General features: G+C 34.6%; 1 protein-coding gene across 3 annotated transcripts in view; it reads right to left on the bottom strand.

Moving 5' to 3' along the window:
• The window catches only part of LOC143942571 (nuclear receptor ROR-gamma-like), a 43,699-nt gene that overhangs the window by 12,156 nt on the left and 17,041 nt on the right, over nt 1–14,502 (bottom strand). For 2 of the 3 annotated variants that reach the window (XM_077463922.1, XM_077463923.1), the window contains exons 2-3: nt 3,377–3,462; nt 747–888 (exon numbers count right to left, since the gene is read on the bottom strand). In XM_077463922.1, the coding sequence (XP_077320048.1) occupies nt 747–888; nt 3,377–3,462 (228 nt within the window). The remainder of the gene's footprint in view (nt 1–746; nt 889–3,376; nt 3,463–14,502) is intronic. The other variant, XM_077463924.1, reaches the window with a different exon arrangement.

The raw sequence follows: 14,502 nt of genomic DNA, 5'->3' as shown, positions 1-14,502 counted from the left end.
AGTGCTCCCCTGTGTGCTCTGTGACCCCAGTCTACCCCGCCACAGCATCCTATGTCACCTAGTGACCCCAGTGCTCCCCTGTGTGCTCTGTGACCCCAGTCTACCCCGCCACAGCATCCTATGTCACCTAGTGACCCCAGTGCTCCCCTGTGTGCTCTGTGACCCCAGTCTACCCCGCCACAGCATCCTATGTCACCTAGTGACCCCAGTGCTCCCCTGTGTGCTCTGTGACTCCAGTCTACCCCGCCACAGCATCCTATATCACCTAGTGACCCCAGTGCACCCCTTTGAGATCCATGGCTGAAGTTCACCCCAGAGTATCCTGTGACCCCCCCCCCCCCCAATGCACCCCTTTGTGCTCTCGATATTTTTAGTGTACTCTAGAGCATCCCATTTCACTCCTGGAAGCCTCGTGACTTCAAGAGCGCTTCCGGGCTATGCTGTGTCATCTAGAGACACCCTAGTGGACCTCTGTGGCATTAGTCAGAGGCTCTAACCCTTCCCCATTCTACTAAAGAAGGGGTCATTCTTTCTTTTTTGTCTGTGTCCCCATTGAAGACATTTACCATCACTTCCTGTCCCAACAGGAAGTGAGTCAGAAACGTGCCAAATGTGGATGCAGGTGACCATAAAAACCCTCGACCATTCCCGAATCAATGCACAGCAAAATTAATCTTTTGGCTACAGTTGGGCTTTAAAGTGGAGGTTCACTCCTTGGCCCAAAATGTTTTTGGTCTCCGTCTTACCATCCCGTGACATGCCCAGGGACAGGCACTTCTGCAGGCGGCAGTGCTGGCACCGGTTCCTGTTGGATCGATCGATCTGGCAGCTCTGTTGCTGACTGCAGGAATAGATCGGCTTCCCCTGCTGGCTCCTCCGGAAGAACCCCTGCGGGGACATTACGAGAGAGGTGTGAGAAGAAGCCGCCGCTTTGTTTTCTATCCACCCCCAACTGTCCGCCTGGAGACCATCAACCATCATTTTTTTTTTTTTTTATATATATATATATATTTCATGGTCAGGACTAAAAATAAATAAATTATTATTATTATTAATAAATGAATAAATAAAATTAATAATATTAAATTAATAAATAAAAAAAAAATAATAATAAATAAAAAGAATAAATATTCAAGTCAATTTTTTTTTTGGAGTTTTGGATGGAGTGGAGAAGGATTAGAACCCCTATGAGTTTTGTATTGCTGTCCCTGTCTGGAGATATCAACTGTCATTTTTCATTTTATATATTTATATATTTTATTAGACGGACTAAAAACAAAGTATTAATAATAAAATAATAAATACAATTAATAATGTTAAATCAATAAATAAAAAAATAAATAATAGTAAATAAATAAAATTAAAAAATATTCAAGTCCAAATTTTTTTATTTTTGTTTTGTTTTGGATGGAGTGGAGAAGGATTAGAACCCCTATCAGCTGTCCCCGTCTGGAGACCATCAACCATTATTTTTATTTAGGTTTTATATATTTCATGGTCTGGACTAAAAATAAATAAATTATTATTAATAAATGAATAAATAAAATAAATAATATTAAATAAAAAAATAAATAATAATAAATAAAAAGAATAAATATTCAAGTACATTTTTTTTTGTAGTTTTGGATGGAGTGGAGAAGGATTAGAACCCCTATCAGTTTTTATTGCTGTCCCCGCCTGGAGATATAAACCATAATTTTTCATTTTATATATTTATATATTTTATTAGACGGACTAAAAAAAATGTATTAATAATAAAATAATAAATAAAATTAATATTGTTAAATCAATAAATAAAAAAAATAATAGTAAATAAATAAAATAAAAAAATATTCAAGTCCAAATATTTTTTTTTTTTTTGTTGTTTTGGATGGAGTGCAGAAGGATTAGAACCCCTATCAGTTTTTATTGCTGTCCCCGCCTGGAGATATCAACCGTCATTTTAAATTTTATATATTTATATATTTTATTAGACGGACTAAAAAAAAGTATTAATAATAAAATAATAAATAAAATTAATAATGTTAAATCAATAAATAAATAATAGTAAATAAATAAAATAAATAAATATTCAAGTCCAAATATTTTTTTTTGTTGTTGTTTTGGATGGAGTGGAGAAGGATTAGAACCCCTATCAGTTTTTATTGCTGCCTCCATCTGGAGACCATCAACCATCATTTTTATTTATTTTTTATATGTTTATAAATTTTATGGTCAGGACTAAAAATAAATACATTTATTATTAATATATATTAAAAATAAATAGTAATATTATTTTTTTTTGGTTTTGGATGGAGTGGAGAAGGATTAGAACCCCTATCAGTTTTTATTGCTGTCCCCGCCTGGAGATATCAACCATAATTTTTCATTTTATATATTTATATATTTTATTAGACGGACTAAAACAAATGTATTAATAATAAAATAATAAATAAAATTAATATTGTTAAATCAATAAATAAAAAAAATAATAGTAAATAAATAAAATAAAAAAATATTCAAGTCCAAATATTTTTTTTTGTTGTTGTTTTGGATGGAGTGGAGAAGGATTAGAACCCCTATCAGTTTTTATTGCTGCCCCCATCTGGAGACCATCAACCATCATTTTTATTTATTTTTTATATGTTTATAAATTTTATGGTCAGGACTAAAAATAAATACATTTATTATTAATATATATTAAAAATAAACAATAATATTTTTTTTTTTGGTTTTGGATGGAGTGAAGAAGGATTAGAACCCCTATCAGTTTTTATTGCTGTCCCCGTCTGGAGATATCAACCATAATTTTTCATTATATATATTTATATATATTTTATTATACGGACTAAAAAAAAAAGTATTAATAATTAAATAGAAGTTTTTATTGCTGTCCTCGTTAAGGAGATTCTCCCTCTCTATTTGTCCTGTTTTTACAATTACCAATAAAGGGGAAAGTAAAAGAAAATCACAAATTTTGGGTTGTCCCCCGAAAAAATAACAGAGGTGAAATCTTCCAATGAGGACTCTAGTTCTGGTGACCTGGGGGAGGGGGGGGGGGGATAGGAATTCCCTTAATTTGCAGGTATTTCCTCTCACTTCCTGTTTGGCTATGGGACAGGAAGTGAAGGGAAATCTCCGCAATGGTGATTAGCTAACCGTAGCAGTCATTTGGTTGGAGTTGTCCCAACTCTCCCCCCCCCCCCCCCCGGTGCAAGGACTCACTTAAAGGGAGGCCAGGGCTGGACGGGAAGGGGTTGGCTAACCCTAGTGCTCTGAACATCCTTTGTCAGATGGAAAATGTTTATTTGCAAAACAAAGATTGGATGTGTATAGTAAAAAGGAAAAACCTATGAAATGGAACGACCCCCCCCCCCCCCCCCCCGTGTCCCCTCACCTTACATCCTTCGCAGGTGATGACACCATAGTGGATTCCGGAGGATTTGTCCCCGCAGATCTTACAAGGAATGATCTCGATTTGTGCTGCCAGAAGAAAAACATAAAAATGACTTTAATGCAACAGTAAAAGTCATAACGACGGAACAGAGAGACCCCCAAAATTGGGTATTGACATGTTTGGGTATCTATTTACTCGATGCGACTCGATCTTTTATATCGTACCTAAAAATGAGGTATTGACATGTTTGGGTCGCATCGAGTAAATAGATACCAAACGTGTAAATACCCAATTTTTAGGTACAATATAAAAGATGGGGGAAGCTTTCGAGTAAATAGATACCCAACATATCAATACCTAATTTTTAAATACAATATATATAAAAAAAAAAGATTGGACTGCATCGAGTGAATTGATACCAAACATGTCAACACCCAAAAAAATACAGGGGAACGCATGTCAACGCACCAAAAAAACTCACATTGTCCTGGATTTTGCAAGTGTCTAAATAAAGAAAAATAAAAAAAATGTAAAAAAAAATGGAGCGCATTGAAAACGCATCACAAATGCGTGTACAATGTGTATGCAGAGACACATCCGGAGGGCAGAAATTGTTTAAATTTGATACTTTCCATTGATTTCTGTCGAGAATTTTTCCCAAGAAGTTGCTGCGCTCTGCAATGGTTTTTTTTTTGTTTTGTTTTTTTCATGTTTCATGTTATTTCAGATAATAGAAAAATAATAAACAAATAGATAATAAATACATTCTTTAAAAGTCATTAACGTTGTATCCTTTTTTTTTCATGTTTTGTGTTTCTTGCAATTTTTATAAATATTTATTTTCTTCTCTTCTTTTATTATTTGTTTATTGTCTCAGATAATAAAGAAATTCTTTAAACATCATTAACGTTGTATAATTTTTTTTTTTCATGTTTTGTGTTTCTTGCATTTTTTATAAATATTTATTTTCTTCTCTTCTCTTATTATTTGTTTATTGTCTTAGATAATAAAGAAATAATAAACAAATAGATAATAAATAAATTCTTTAAAAGTCATTAACGTTGTATCCTTTTTTTTTTTCATGTTTTGTGTTTCTTGCAATTTTTATAAATATTTATTTTCTTCTCTTCTTTTATTATTTGTTTATTGTCTCAGATAATAAAGAAAAAATAAACAAATAGATAATAAATAAATTCTTTAAAAGTCATTAACGTTGTATCCTTTTTTTTTTTTTTCATGTTTTGTGTTTCTTGCAATTTGTATAAATATTTATTTTCTTCTCTTCTTTTATTATTTGTTTATTGTCTCAGATAATAAAGAAATTCTTTAAACGTCATTAACGTTGTATCCTTTTTTTTTCATGTTTTGTGTTTCTTGCAATTTTTATAAATATTTATTTTCTTCTCTTCTTTTATTATTTGTTTATTGTCTTAGATAATAAAGAAATAATAAACAAATAGATAATAAATACATTCTTTAAAAGTCATTAACGTTGTATAATTTTTTTTTCATGTTTTGTGTTTCTTGCAATTTGTATAAATATTTATTTTCTTCTCTTCTTTTATTATTTGTTTATTGTCTCAGATAATAAATAAATTCTGTAAACGTCATTAATGTTGTATCCTTTTTTTTTTTTTCATGTTCCATGTGTCTTGCAATTTTTATAAATATTTATTTTCTTCTCTTCTTTTATTATTTGTTTATTGTCTTAGATAATAAAGAAATAATAAACAAATAGATAATAAATACATTCTTTAAAAGTCATTAACGTTGTATAATTTTTTTTTCATGTTTTGTGTTTCTTGCAATTTTTATAAATATTTATTTTCTTCTCTTCTTTTATTATTTGTTTATTGTCTCAGATAATAGAAAAATAATAAACAAATATATAATAAAGAAATTCTTTGAACATCATTAACATTGTATCCTTTTTTTTTTCATGTTTTGTGTTTCTTGCAATTTTTATAAATATTTATTTTCTTCTCTTCTTTTATTATTTGTTTATTATCTCAGTTAATAAAGAAATTCTTTGAACATCATTAACATTGTATCCTTTTTTTTCATGTTTTGTGTTTCTTGCAATTTTTATAAATATTTATTTTCTTCTCTTCTTTTATTATTTGTTTATTGTCTCAGATAATAGAAAAATAATAAACAAATATATAATAAAGAAATTCTTTAAACATCATTAACGTTGTATCCTTTTTTTTTTTCATGTTTTGTGTTTCTTGCAATTTTATCAATATTTATTTTCTTCTCTTCTTTTATTATTTGTTTATTGTCTCGGATAATAAAGAAATTCTTTAAACGTCATTAACATTGTATAATTTTTTTTTCATGTTTTGTGTTTCTTGCAATTTTTATCAATATTTATTTTCTTCTCATCTTTTATTATTTGTTTATTGTCTCAGATAATAGAAAAATAATAAACAAATATATAATAAAGAAATTCTTTAAACATCATTAACGTTGTATCCTTTTTTTTTTCATGTTTTGTGTTTCTTGCAATTTTATCAATATTTATTTTCTTCTCTTCTTTTATTATTTGTTCATTGTCTCAGATAATAAATAAATTCTTTAAACATCGTTAACGTTGTATTCTTTTTTTTTTTTCATGTTTTGTATTTCTTGCAACTTTTATAAATATTTATTTTCTTCTCTTCTTTTATTATTTGTTTATTGTCTCAGATAATAGAAAAATAATAAACAAATATATAATAAAGAAATTCTTTAAACATCATTAACGTTGTATCCTTTTTTTTTTCATGTTTTGTGTTTCTTGCAATTTTATCAATATTTATTTTCTTCTCTTCTTTTATTATTTGTTTATTGTCTCGGATAATAAAGAAATTCTTTAAACGTCATTAACATTGTATAATTTTTTTTTCATGTTTTGTGTTTCTTGCAATTTTTATCAATATTTATTTTCTTCTCATCTTTTATTATTTGTTTATTGTCTCAGATATTAAAGAAATAATAAACAAATAGATAATAAATAAATTCTTTAAAGTCATTAAGGTTGTATCCTTTTTTTTTCATGTTTTGTGTTTCTTGCAATTTTATCAATATTTATTTTCTTCTCTTCTTTTATTATTTGTTCATTGTCTCAGATAATAAATAAATTCTTTAAACATCGTTAACGTTGTATTCTTTTTTTTTTTTCATGTTTTGTATTTCTTGCAATTTTTATAAATATCTATTTTCTCCTCTTCTTTTATTATTTGTTAATTGTCTCAGATATTAAAGAAATAATAAACAAATAGATAATAAATAAATTCTTTAAGCGTCATTAACGTTATATCCTTTTTTTTTTTCATGTTTCGTGTTTCTTGCAATTTTTATCAATATTTATTTTCTTCTCTTCTTTTATCATTTGTTTATTGTCTCAGATATTAAAGAAATAATAAACAAATAGATAATAAATACATTCTTTAAAGTCATTAAGGTTGTATCCTTTTTTTTTTCATGTTTTGTATTTCTTGCAATTTTTATAAATATCTATTTTCTTCTCTTATTTTATTATTTGTTTATTGTCTCAGATAATAAGGAAATAATAAACAAATAGATAATAAATAGATTTTTTAAACGTCATTAACGTTGTATTTTTTTTTTCATGTTTTGTGTTTCTTGCAATTTTTATAAATATTTAATTTCTTCTTTTTTTTTATTATGTGTTTATTGTCTCAGATAATAAATAAATTCTTTAAACATCGTTAACGTTGTATCCTTTTTTTTTTTTCATGTTTCTTGCAATTTTTATCAATATTTATTTTCTTCTCTTCTTTTATCATTTGTTTATTGTCTCAGATATTAAAGAAATAATAAACAAATAGATAGTAAATAAATTCTTTAAACGTCATTAACATTGAACCTTTTTTTTTTTTTTTTTTTCATGTTTTGTTGTTCTTGCAATTTTTATAAATATTTATTTTCTTCTCTTCTTTTATTATTTGTTTATTGTCTCAGATAATAAAGAAATAATAAACAAATAGATAATAAAGAATTTCTTTAAACGTCATTAACGTTGTATCCTTTTTTTTTTTTTTTTCATGTTTTGTGTTTCTTGCAATTTTTATCAATATTTATTTTCTTCTCTTCTTTTATTGTTTATTGCCTCAGATAATAAAGAAATTCTTTAAACTTCATTAACTTTGTATCCTTTTTTTTTTTTCCTAAGAGAAGTACTCATTTTTGGGTTGATCGGTTTCCACTGACGCCCGCGCTGGCGGGTTCCCAGGGTCGTCCGTCCGGTCCCGCTGAGTCGGCACGTCTGCGCGGAAAGCCCCTTTTTTTTACCCCGGGGCGGAAAGTGTTAAGACTGAAAGTGTCAAACACCTCCGACACAACAAAACGGGTGACGAGAAGCTCGGCAAAGTCGTGTGCCAACCAACCGCCGCGCTTCCCACCTGCTGCAAAACCTCAGACATCCGGGACCCAGCTTACTCACCGCCGGCTCCGGAGGCTGCAGCGCTGCTCTGCGTCCGTGGTCAGCGATTTTGCAGCACCTGGCTGGGAGCCGCGTATGGTGGGAATGGTACAATTAGGAGGGGGGGGGGGGATCTTCGGTGGGGGGGGGGGCAGGGGGTTGCACAACCTCGACCCTGACTTAATCTGCAAATGTTACAAAATGAGTGGGCAGGAGTGTCTATTTTCCACAACCTTAAAAAATTTGCATGGGGGGGGGGGGGGGTCATGTGACCTGTCCATGATTTGCATAAACTAATTTTTTAACTCATTCATCTGATTTTATTTTGAGATGTTACCAATAATACGTGGGCGCCGGAAAAACGGGAAGCATGTCGCCACTTGATAATAAATCTGATTTGACCAATTTGCCTTCCAGAAAAAATGTGGTTTTATATTTATTTATATATATTTTTTCATATATATTTATTTTAAATTTAAGTATTTATATTTTATATATTTATTTTATTATTTATTTTATTTATATAAATATATAAAAATAAACAAATAATATATATATATATATATATATATATATATATATATATATATATATACATATTTATGTATAAATATATATGCACCCAGGAAAACGCATAGCATGTCGCCACATGACACTAAATCTGATTTGACCAATTTGCCTTCCAGAAAAATGTGGTTTTATATTTATTTATATATTTTTTTCATATATATTTATTTTAAATTTAAGTATTTATATTTTATATATATTTATTTTATTATTTATTTTATTTATATAAATATATAAAAATAAACAAATAAATATATATATATATACATATTTATGCATAAATATATATGCACCCAGAAAAACGCATAGCATGTCGCCACTTGGACACTAAATCTGATTTGACCGATTTGCCTTCCAGAAAAATTGGGTTTTATATTTATTTATATATTTTTTTTCATATATATTATTTTAAATTTAAGTATTTATATTTTATATATTTATTTTATTATTTATTTTATTAATATAAATATATAAAAATAGATAAATATATATATATATATATGTATAAATATATATGCACCCAGAAAAATTTGGTTTTAGATTTATTTCAATTTTTTTCTTCATATATATTTATTTTATATTTTAAGTATTATATTTTATATATGTATTTTATATTTATTTTATTATTTATTTATATTTATTTTATTTATATAAAAATAAATATATATGCACCCAGAAAAACGCATAGCATGTCGCCACTTGACACAAAATCTGATTTGACCGATTTGCCTTCCAGAAAAATTTGGTTTTAATATTTATTTATATATTTTTTTTCATATATATTTATTTTAAATTTTAAGTATTTATATTTTATATATTTATTTTATTATTTATTTTATTTATATAAATATATAAAAATAAATAAATAAATATAAATAAATAAATATAAATATATATATATAAATAAAAAATATATATATAAATATATATAAATAAAAAAAAAAAAAAATATATATATATATATATATATATATATATATATATATATATATATATATATATATATATATGTATAAATATATATGCACCCAGAAAAATTTGGTTTTAGATTTATTTCAATTTTTTTCTTCATATATATTTATTTTATATTTAAGTATTTAATTTTTATATATGTATTTTATATTTATTTTATTATTTATTTATATTTATTTTATTTATATAAAAATAAATATATATTGCACCCGGGAAAAAAACGCATAGTATGTCGCCGCTTGACACTAAATCTGCTTTGCCTTCCAGGAAAAACTGTAAGCAAACACTGTCACCCTAGGCCATTACTATAGAACACCTTCCCCTATGTTCTGGAGAAGAGGAGAGGGGGAGGTGACTTGTAGCCCTTTCCTAGGGTGACAACGCTCACGCACTGTACTGTACCTATGGAGGAGCATTGTTTTCGCCTTAGGAAAGGTCTATAGAACACCTTCAGCTATATGCTGGAGAAGAGGAGAGGGGGGAGTGTTCAGTAGTCTTGGCCCAGGGTGACAACGTTGACCTTCCATCGATAAAGTATGGCGAGTGATTGTTGACACCCTAGAATAGGACTATAGAACACCTCCTCCTATATTCAGGAGCGGACTATAGAACACCTTAATCTGTGTTCTGGAGAAGAGGGGAGGGGGTGTTCTGTAGTCCTGTACTAGAGTGACAACACGGACCCTCCATAGATAAAGTGTGGCAAGTGATGTCACCCTAGAATAGGGCTATAGTACACCCCCCCATATTCAGGCCTGGGCTACAGAACACCTTAATCTGTGTTCTGGAGAAGAGGATAGGGGGATGTTCTGTAGTCCTGTACTAGAGTGACAATATGGACCCTGCATAGATAAAGTATGGTGAGTGAGTGTTGACACCTTAGAATAGGACTATAGAACACCTCCTCCTATATTCAGGAGCGGACTAAAGAACACCTTAATCTGTGTTCTGGAGAAGAGGGGAGGGGGGTGTTCAGTACTCCTGCCCTAGGGCAACAACACGGACCCTCCATAGATAAAGTATAGCGAGTGAGTGTTGTCACCCTAGAATAGGACTATAGAACACCTCCCCTTATATTCAGAAGCGGACTATAGAACACCTTAATCTGTGTTCTGGAGAAGAGGAGGGGGTGTTCTGTAGTCCTGTACTAGAGTGACAACACTGACCTTCCATAGATACAGTATGGCGTGTGAGTGTTGACACACTAGAATAGGACTATAGAACACCTCCCCCTATATTCAGGAGCGAATGAGTGTTCTGTAGTCTTGTCTTAAGGTGACAACCCTGTTTCTCCATACCTATGGTACAGTGAGCAAGCATTGTCACCCTAGGGCAGTACTACAGAACACCTCCCCCCAAGTGTCCTGGAGAAGGGGAGGTGATCTGTAGTCCTCCATGTCATGACGTAATCCTGTTCCTGGCGGGATCACCAGAGACCACGGAGGACATCGGGGGGGGGGGGGGGGGGGGGGGGAGAAAGTCTTGGATTCCGTCTGTGGGATCTGCGTCTATTTTGGGATTTCTTCCGTTGACAACATTCGTCTCTCATCTGATTGGAGCCGCGTTCTTTGCGTCCCGCGGCGGCGGCGGCGGCGGCTTCTCCCCTCCAGGTGTGAGAAAGAAGATCTAAAAATCTCACATCGAACGTTGGAGAGGAGGAGAGAAAAGCTGCAGCTGTGCGCTATATTCGTCCTCCATCGCTCTTCAAAGGAGACCAGATGTTGGCGGGAATTTTACCCCCCCCCCCCCCCCCCCCCCGGTGCGCGGCCCCCCAGACTCTTCTCACACTTTTTCTAAAAATTGGTATTATTTGCGAGAAAATTACTTGGAATCTCCAAACATGATATATAAATATATATATATATTTGTAGCAGAGACCCCAGAGAATAAAACGGCGATTGCTGCAATTTTTTGTATCACTTTTATATCAAAAAATTCATTTGAATGCAAAAAACACACAAAGTACAAAGTATAAACCAGATTTTTTTTGTAAAATATAAAAGATGAGGTTACCGCCGAGTAAATAGATACCCAACACGTCACGCTTTAAAATGGCGCCCGCTCCTGGAATGGCGACAAACTGCGGTACTTGAGACTCTCCAGAGGTGACGAGTTTAGAGCTTCTGCGGGGCGAGCGAGGAGGGACGGGGCGCTTTACATTTCTTCTTATTTATTTTATTTTTATTTTTTTAATCACTTTTCGGCCCCTCGTGCTGACATCGCGGGGAGGAGAGCCGGTAAGCGGCAATCTACACAGAGGACATCTAGACTGATCAGCGGGGGCCGGATTATCGGGCAGCCGCATCAGTGCCCATCAATGCTGTATCAGTGCTCATAAGTGGCTCCTCATCAGTGCCTCCTCATCAGTGCCCATCATTGCCACCTCATCAGTGCCCGTTAGCGCTGCCTCATCAGTGTCCATCAGTGCTGCCTCATCAGTGTCCATTAGTGATGCCTCGTCAGTGTCCCCTCACCAGTGCAGCCTCATCAGTGTCCATCAGTGCCCATCAGTGCTTCCTCATCAGTGCCCATCAGTGCCCATTAGTGCTATCTCATCAGTGCCCATCAGTGCTGCCTCATCAGTGTCCATCAGTGCTGCCTCATCAGTGTCCATCAGTGCTACCTCATCAGTTACCATCAGTGCTGCCTCATCAGTGCCCATTAGTGCTGCCTCATCAGTGTCCATCAGAGTTGCCTCATCAGTGTCCATCAGTGCCCATCAGTTCTGTCTCATCAGTGCCCATCAGTACCGCCTCATCAGTGCCCATTAGAGCTGCCTCATCAGTGTCCATCAGTGCTGCCTCATTAGTGCCTCCTCATCAGTGCTGCCTCATCAGTGCCCATCAGTGCTGCCTCATCAGTGTCCATCGGTGCCCATTAGTGCAGCCTCATCAGTGCCACCTCTCAATGCCCATCAGTACTGCCTCATCAGTGCCCATCGGTATTGCCTCATCAGTGCCCATCAGTGCCACCTTATCCGTGCACCTTAGGGGAGCCTCATCAGTGCCCATCAGTGCTGCCTCATCAGTGCCCATTAGAGCGGCCTCATCAGTGTGCATCAGTGCTGCCTCATTAGTGCCTCCTCATCAGTGCTGCCTCATCAGTGCCCATCCAGTGCTGTCTCATCAGTGTCCATCAGTGCCCATTAGTGCAGCCTCATCAGTGCCACCACTCAATGCCCATCAGTGCTGCCTCATTAGTGCCCATCGGGGTTGCCTCATCAGTGCCCATCAGTGCTGCCTATCAGTGCCACCTTATCAGTGCCCATAGGGCAGCCTCATCAGTGCCCATCAGTGCAGCCTCATTAGTGTCTATCAGTGCTGCCTCATCAGTGCTGCTTTATCAGTGCCCATTAGAGCTGCCTCATCAGTGTCCATCAGTGCTGCCTCATCAGTGCTGCTTTATCAGTGCCCATTAGAGCTGCCTCATCAGTGTCCATCAGTGCTGCCTCATCAGTGCTGCCTCATCAGTGCTGCCTCATCAGTGCCTATCAGTGCTGCCTCATCAGTGTCAATCAGTGCCCATCAGTGCCCATCAGTGCTGCCTCATCAGTGTCCATCGATGCCCATCAGTGCTGCCTCATCAGTGTCCATCAGTGCCCATCAGTGCTGCCTCATCAGTGTCCATCGATGCCCATCAGTGCTGCCTCATCAGTGTCCATCAGTGCCCATCAGTGCTGCCTCATCAGTGTCCATCGGTGCCCATCAGTGAAGGAGAAAAATTACTTATTTACAAAATTTTAAAGCAAACTAACAAAAACCTTTTTTTCCCCAAAATGTTTGGTCCTTCTTAGTTTATTTAGCAAAGAATAAACCCCCAGTGGTGAGTAAATACCACCAAAAGAAAGCTCTATTTGTGTAAAGAAATGTCATATGAATACGGTGTTACACGACCCACCACGCAATTGTCGTTTAAAGTCTGACAGCCCTGAAAGCTGAAAATTGGCCTGGGCCGGAGGGGGAGGGGAGCGCCCGGTATTGAAGGGGTCAACTGAGCAGAACTAGGACCAAATGTATTAAAGACAAAAAAAAAAAAAAAAAAAACAGCACAGGCTGGCGTTTTTTCTTTTTTTCTTTTTCCTACAAGAATTAAGAGACCGCAGATGACATAGCAGTGTAAACCTGGCCATCAGCAGGACGGTTTTATCAGGGGATAAAAGGTCTAACAGCTATAATGAGGAAGAATTGGCTAAATAGAGACTTGTACAGGGGGGCGGGGGTCGGGCGGTCACTGCAAGAAATTGGAGACTGCAGATGACATAGCGGTGTAAACTTGGCCATCAGGGACAGTTTTATCAGGGGAAAAAAGGTCTAAAGGCCTGTACACACGGTCGGACTTTTTGACAACAAACATGCAAATTAGCTGTTTTGGAGCAACATCCGACTGTGTGTGCGCGCTCCATCGGACAAACTTTTTCTGTTTTCAACGACTTTTGTTGGCTGTGCGAACGGACCAAACTTTTTGACAACAGAAGTCCGAAGGAGCAAAGTTCGACCGTGTGTATGCAAAGGCATCGGACTTTTGTACAAGGTACAAACACGCATGCTCAGAGCCAATGCAAACGATCAGACTTACAATACAGAAGTTGACCAAAGGTGGCGCAGGAGTCATTGAACGTCCTCTTTTGAAGCGGCGTCAGTACGTTGTGACGTCATTACGTTCGTGTATGTTGTCAAAAGTCCGACCGTGTGTATGCAATACAAACTTGTGGACCACGCCCTTTGTACAAAAGTCCACGGGAAAGTTTGTACAAAGTCCGATCGTGTGTATGGGGCTTAACAGTTATAATGTGGAAGAATTGTCTAAATACTAGTGGCTTGTACAGGGGGGAGGTAGAGATGAAGCAGTTACTGCAAGAAATAGGAGACCGCAGATGACATAGCAGTGTAAACCTGGCCATTAGCAGAACAGTTTTATCAGGGATAAAAGGTCTAACAGTTATAATGAGGAAGAATTGGCTAAATACTAGAGACTTTTACAGGGGTGAGGCGGTCACTGCAAGAAATAGGAGACCGCAGATGACATAGCGGTGTAAACCTGGCCATCAGGACAGTTTTAATCAGGGATAAAAGGTCTAACAGTTATAATGTGGAAGATTGTCTAAATACTAGTGGCTTGTACAGGGGGGAGGTAGAGATGAAGCGGTTACTGCAAGAAATAG

Source organism: Lithobates pipiens, unplaced genomic scaffold (genome assembly GCF_037356315.1).
Source record: "Lithobates pipiens isolate NorthernLeopardFrog02 unplaced genomic scaffold, aLitPip1_a1.2 Scaffold_30, whole genome shotgun sequence".
Classification (NCBI taxonomy): domain Eukaryota; kingdom Metazoa; phylum Chordata; class Amphibia; order Anura; family Ranidae; genus Lithobates; species Lithobates pipiens.
This window is presented reverse-complemented; position numbering and strand designations above follow the sequence as displayed.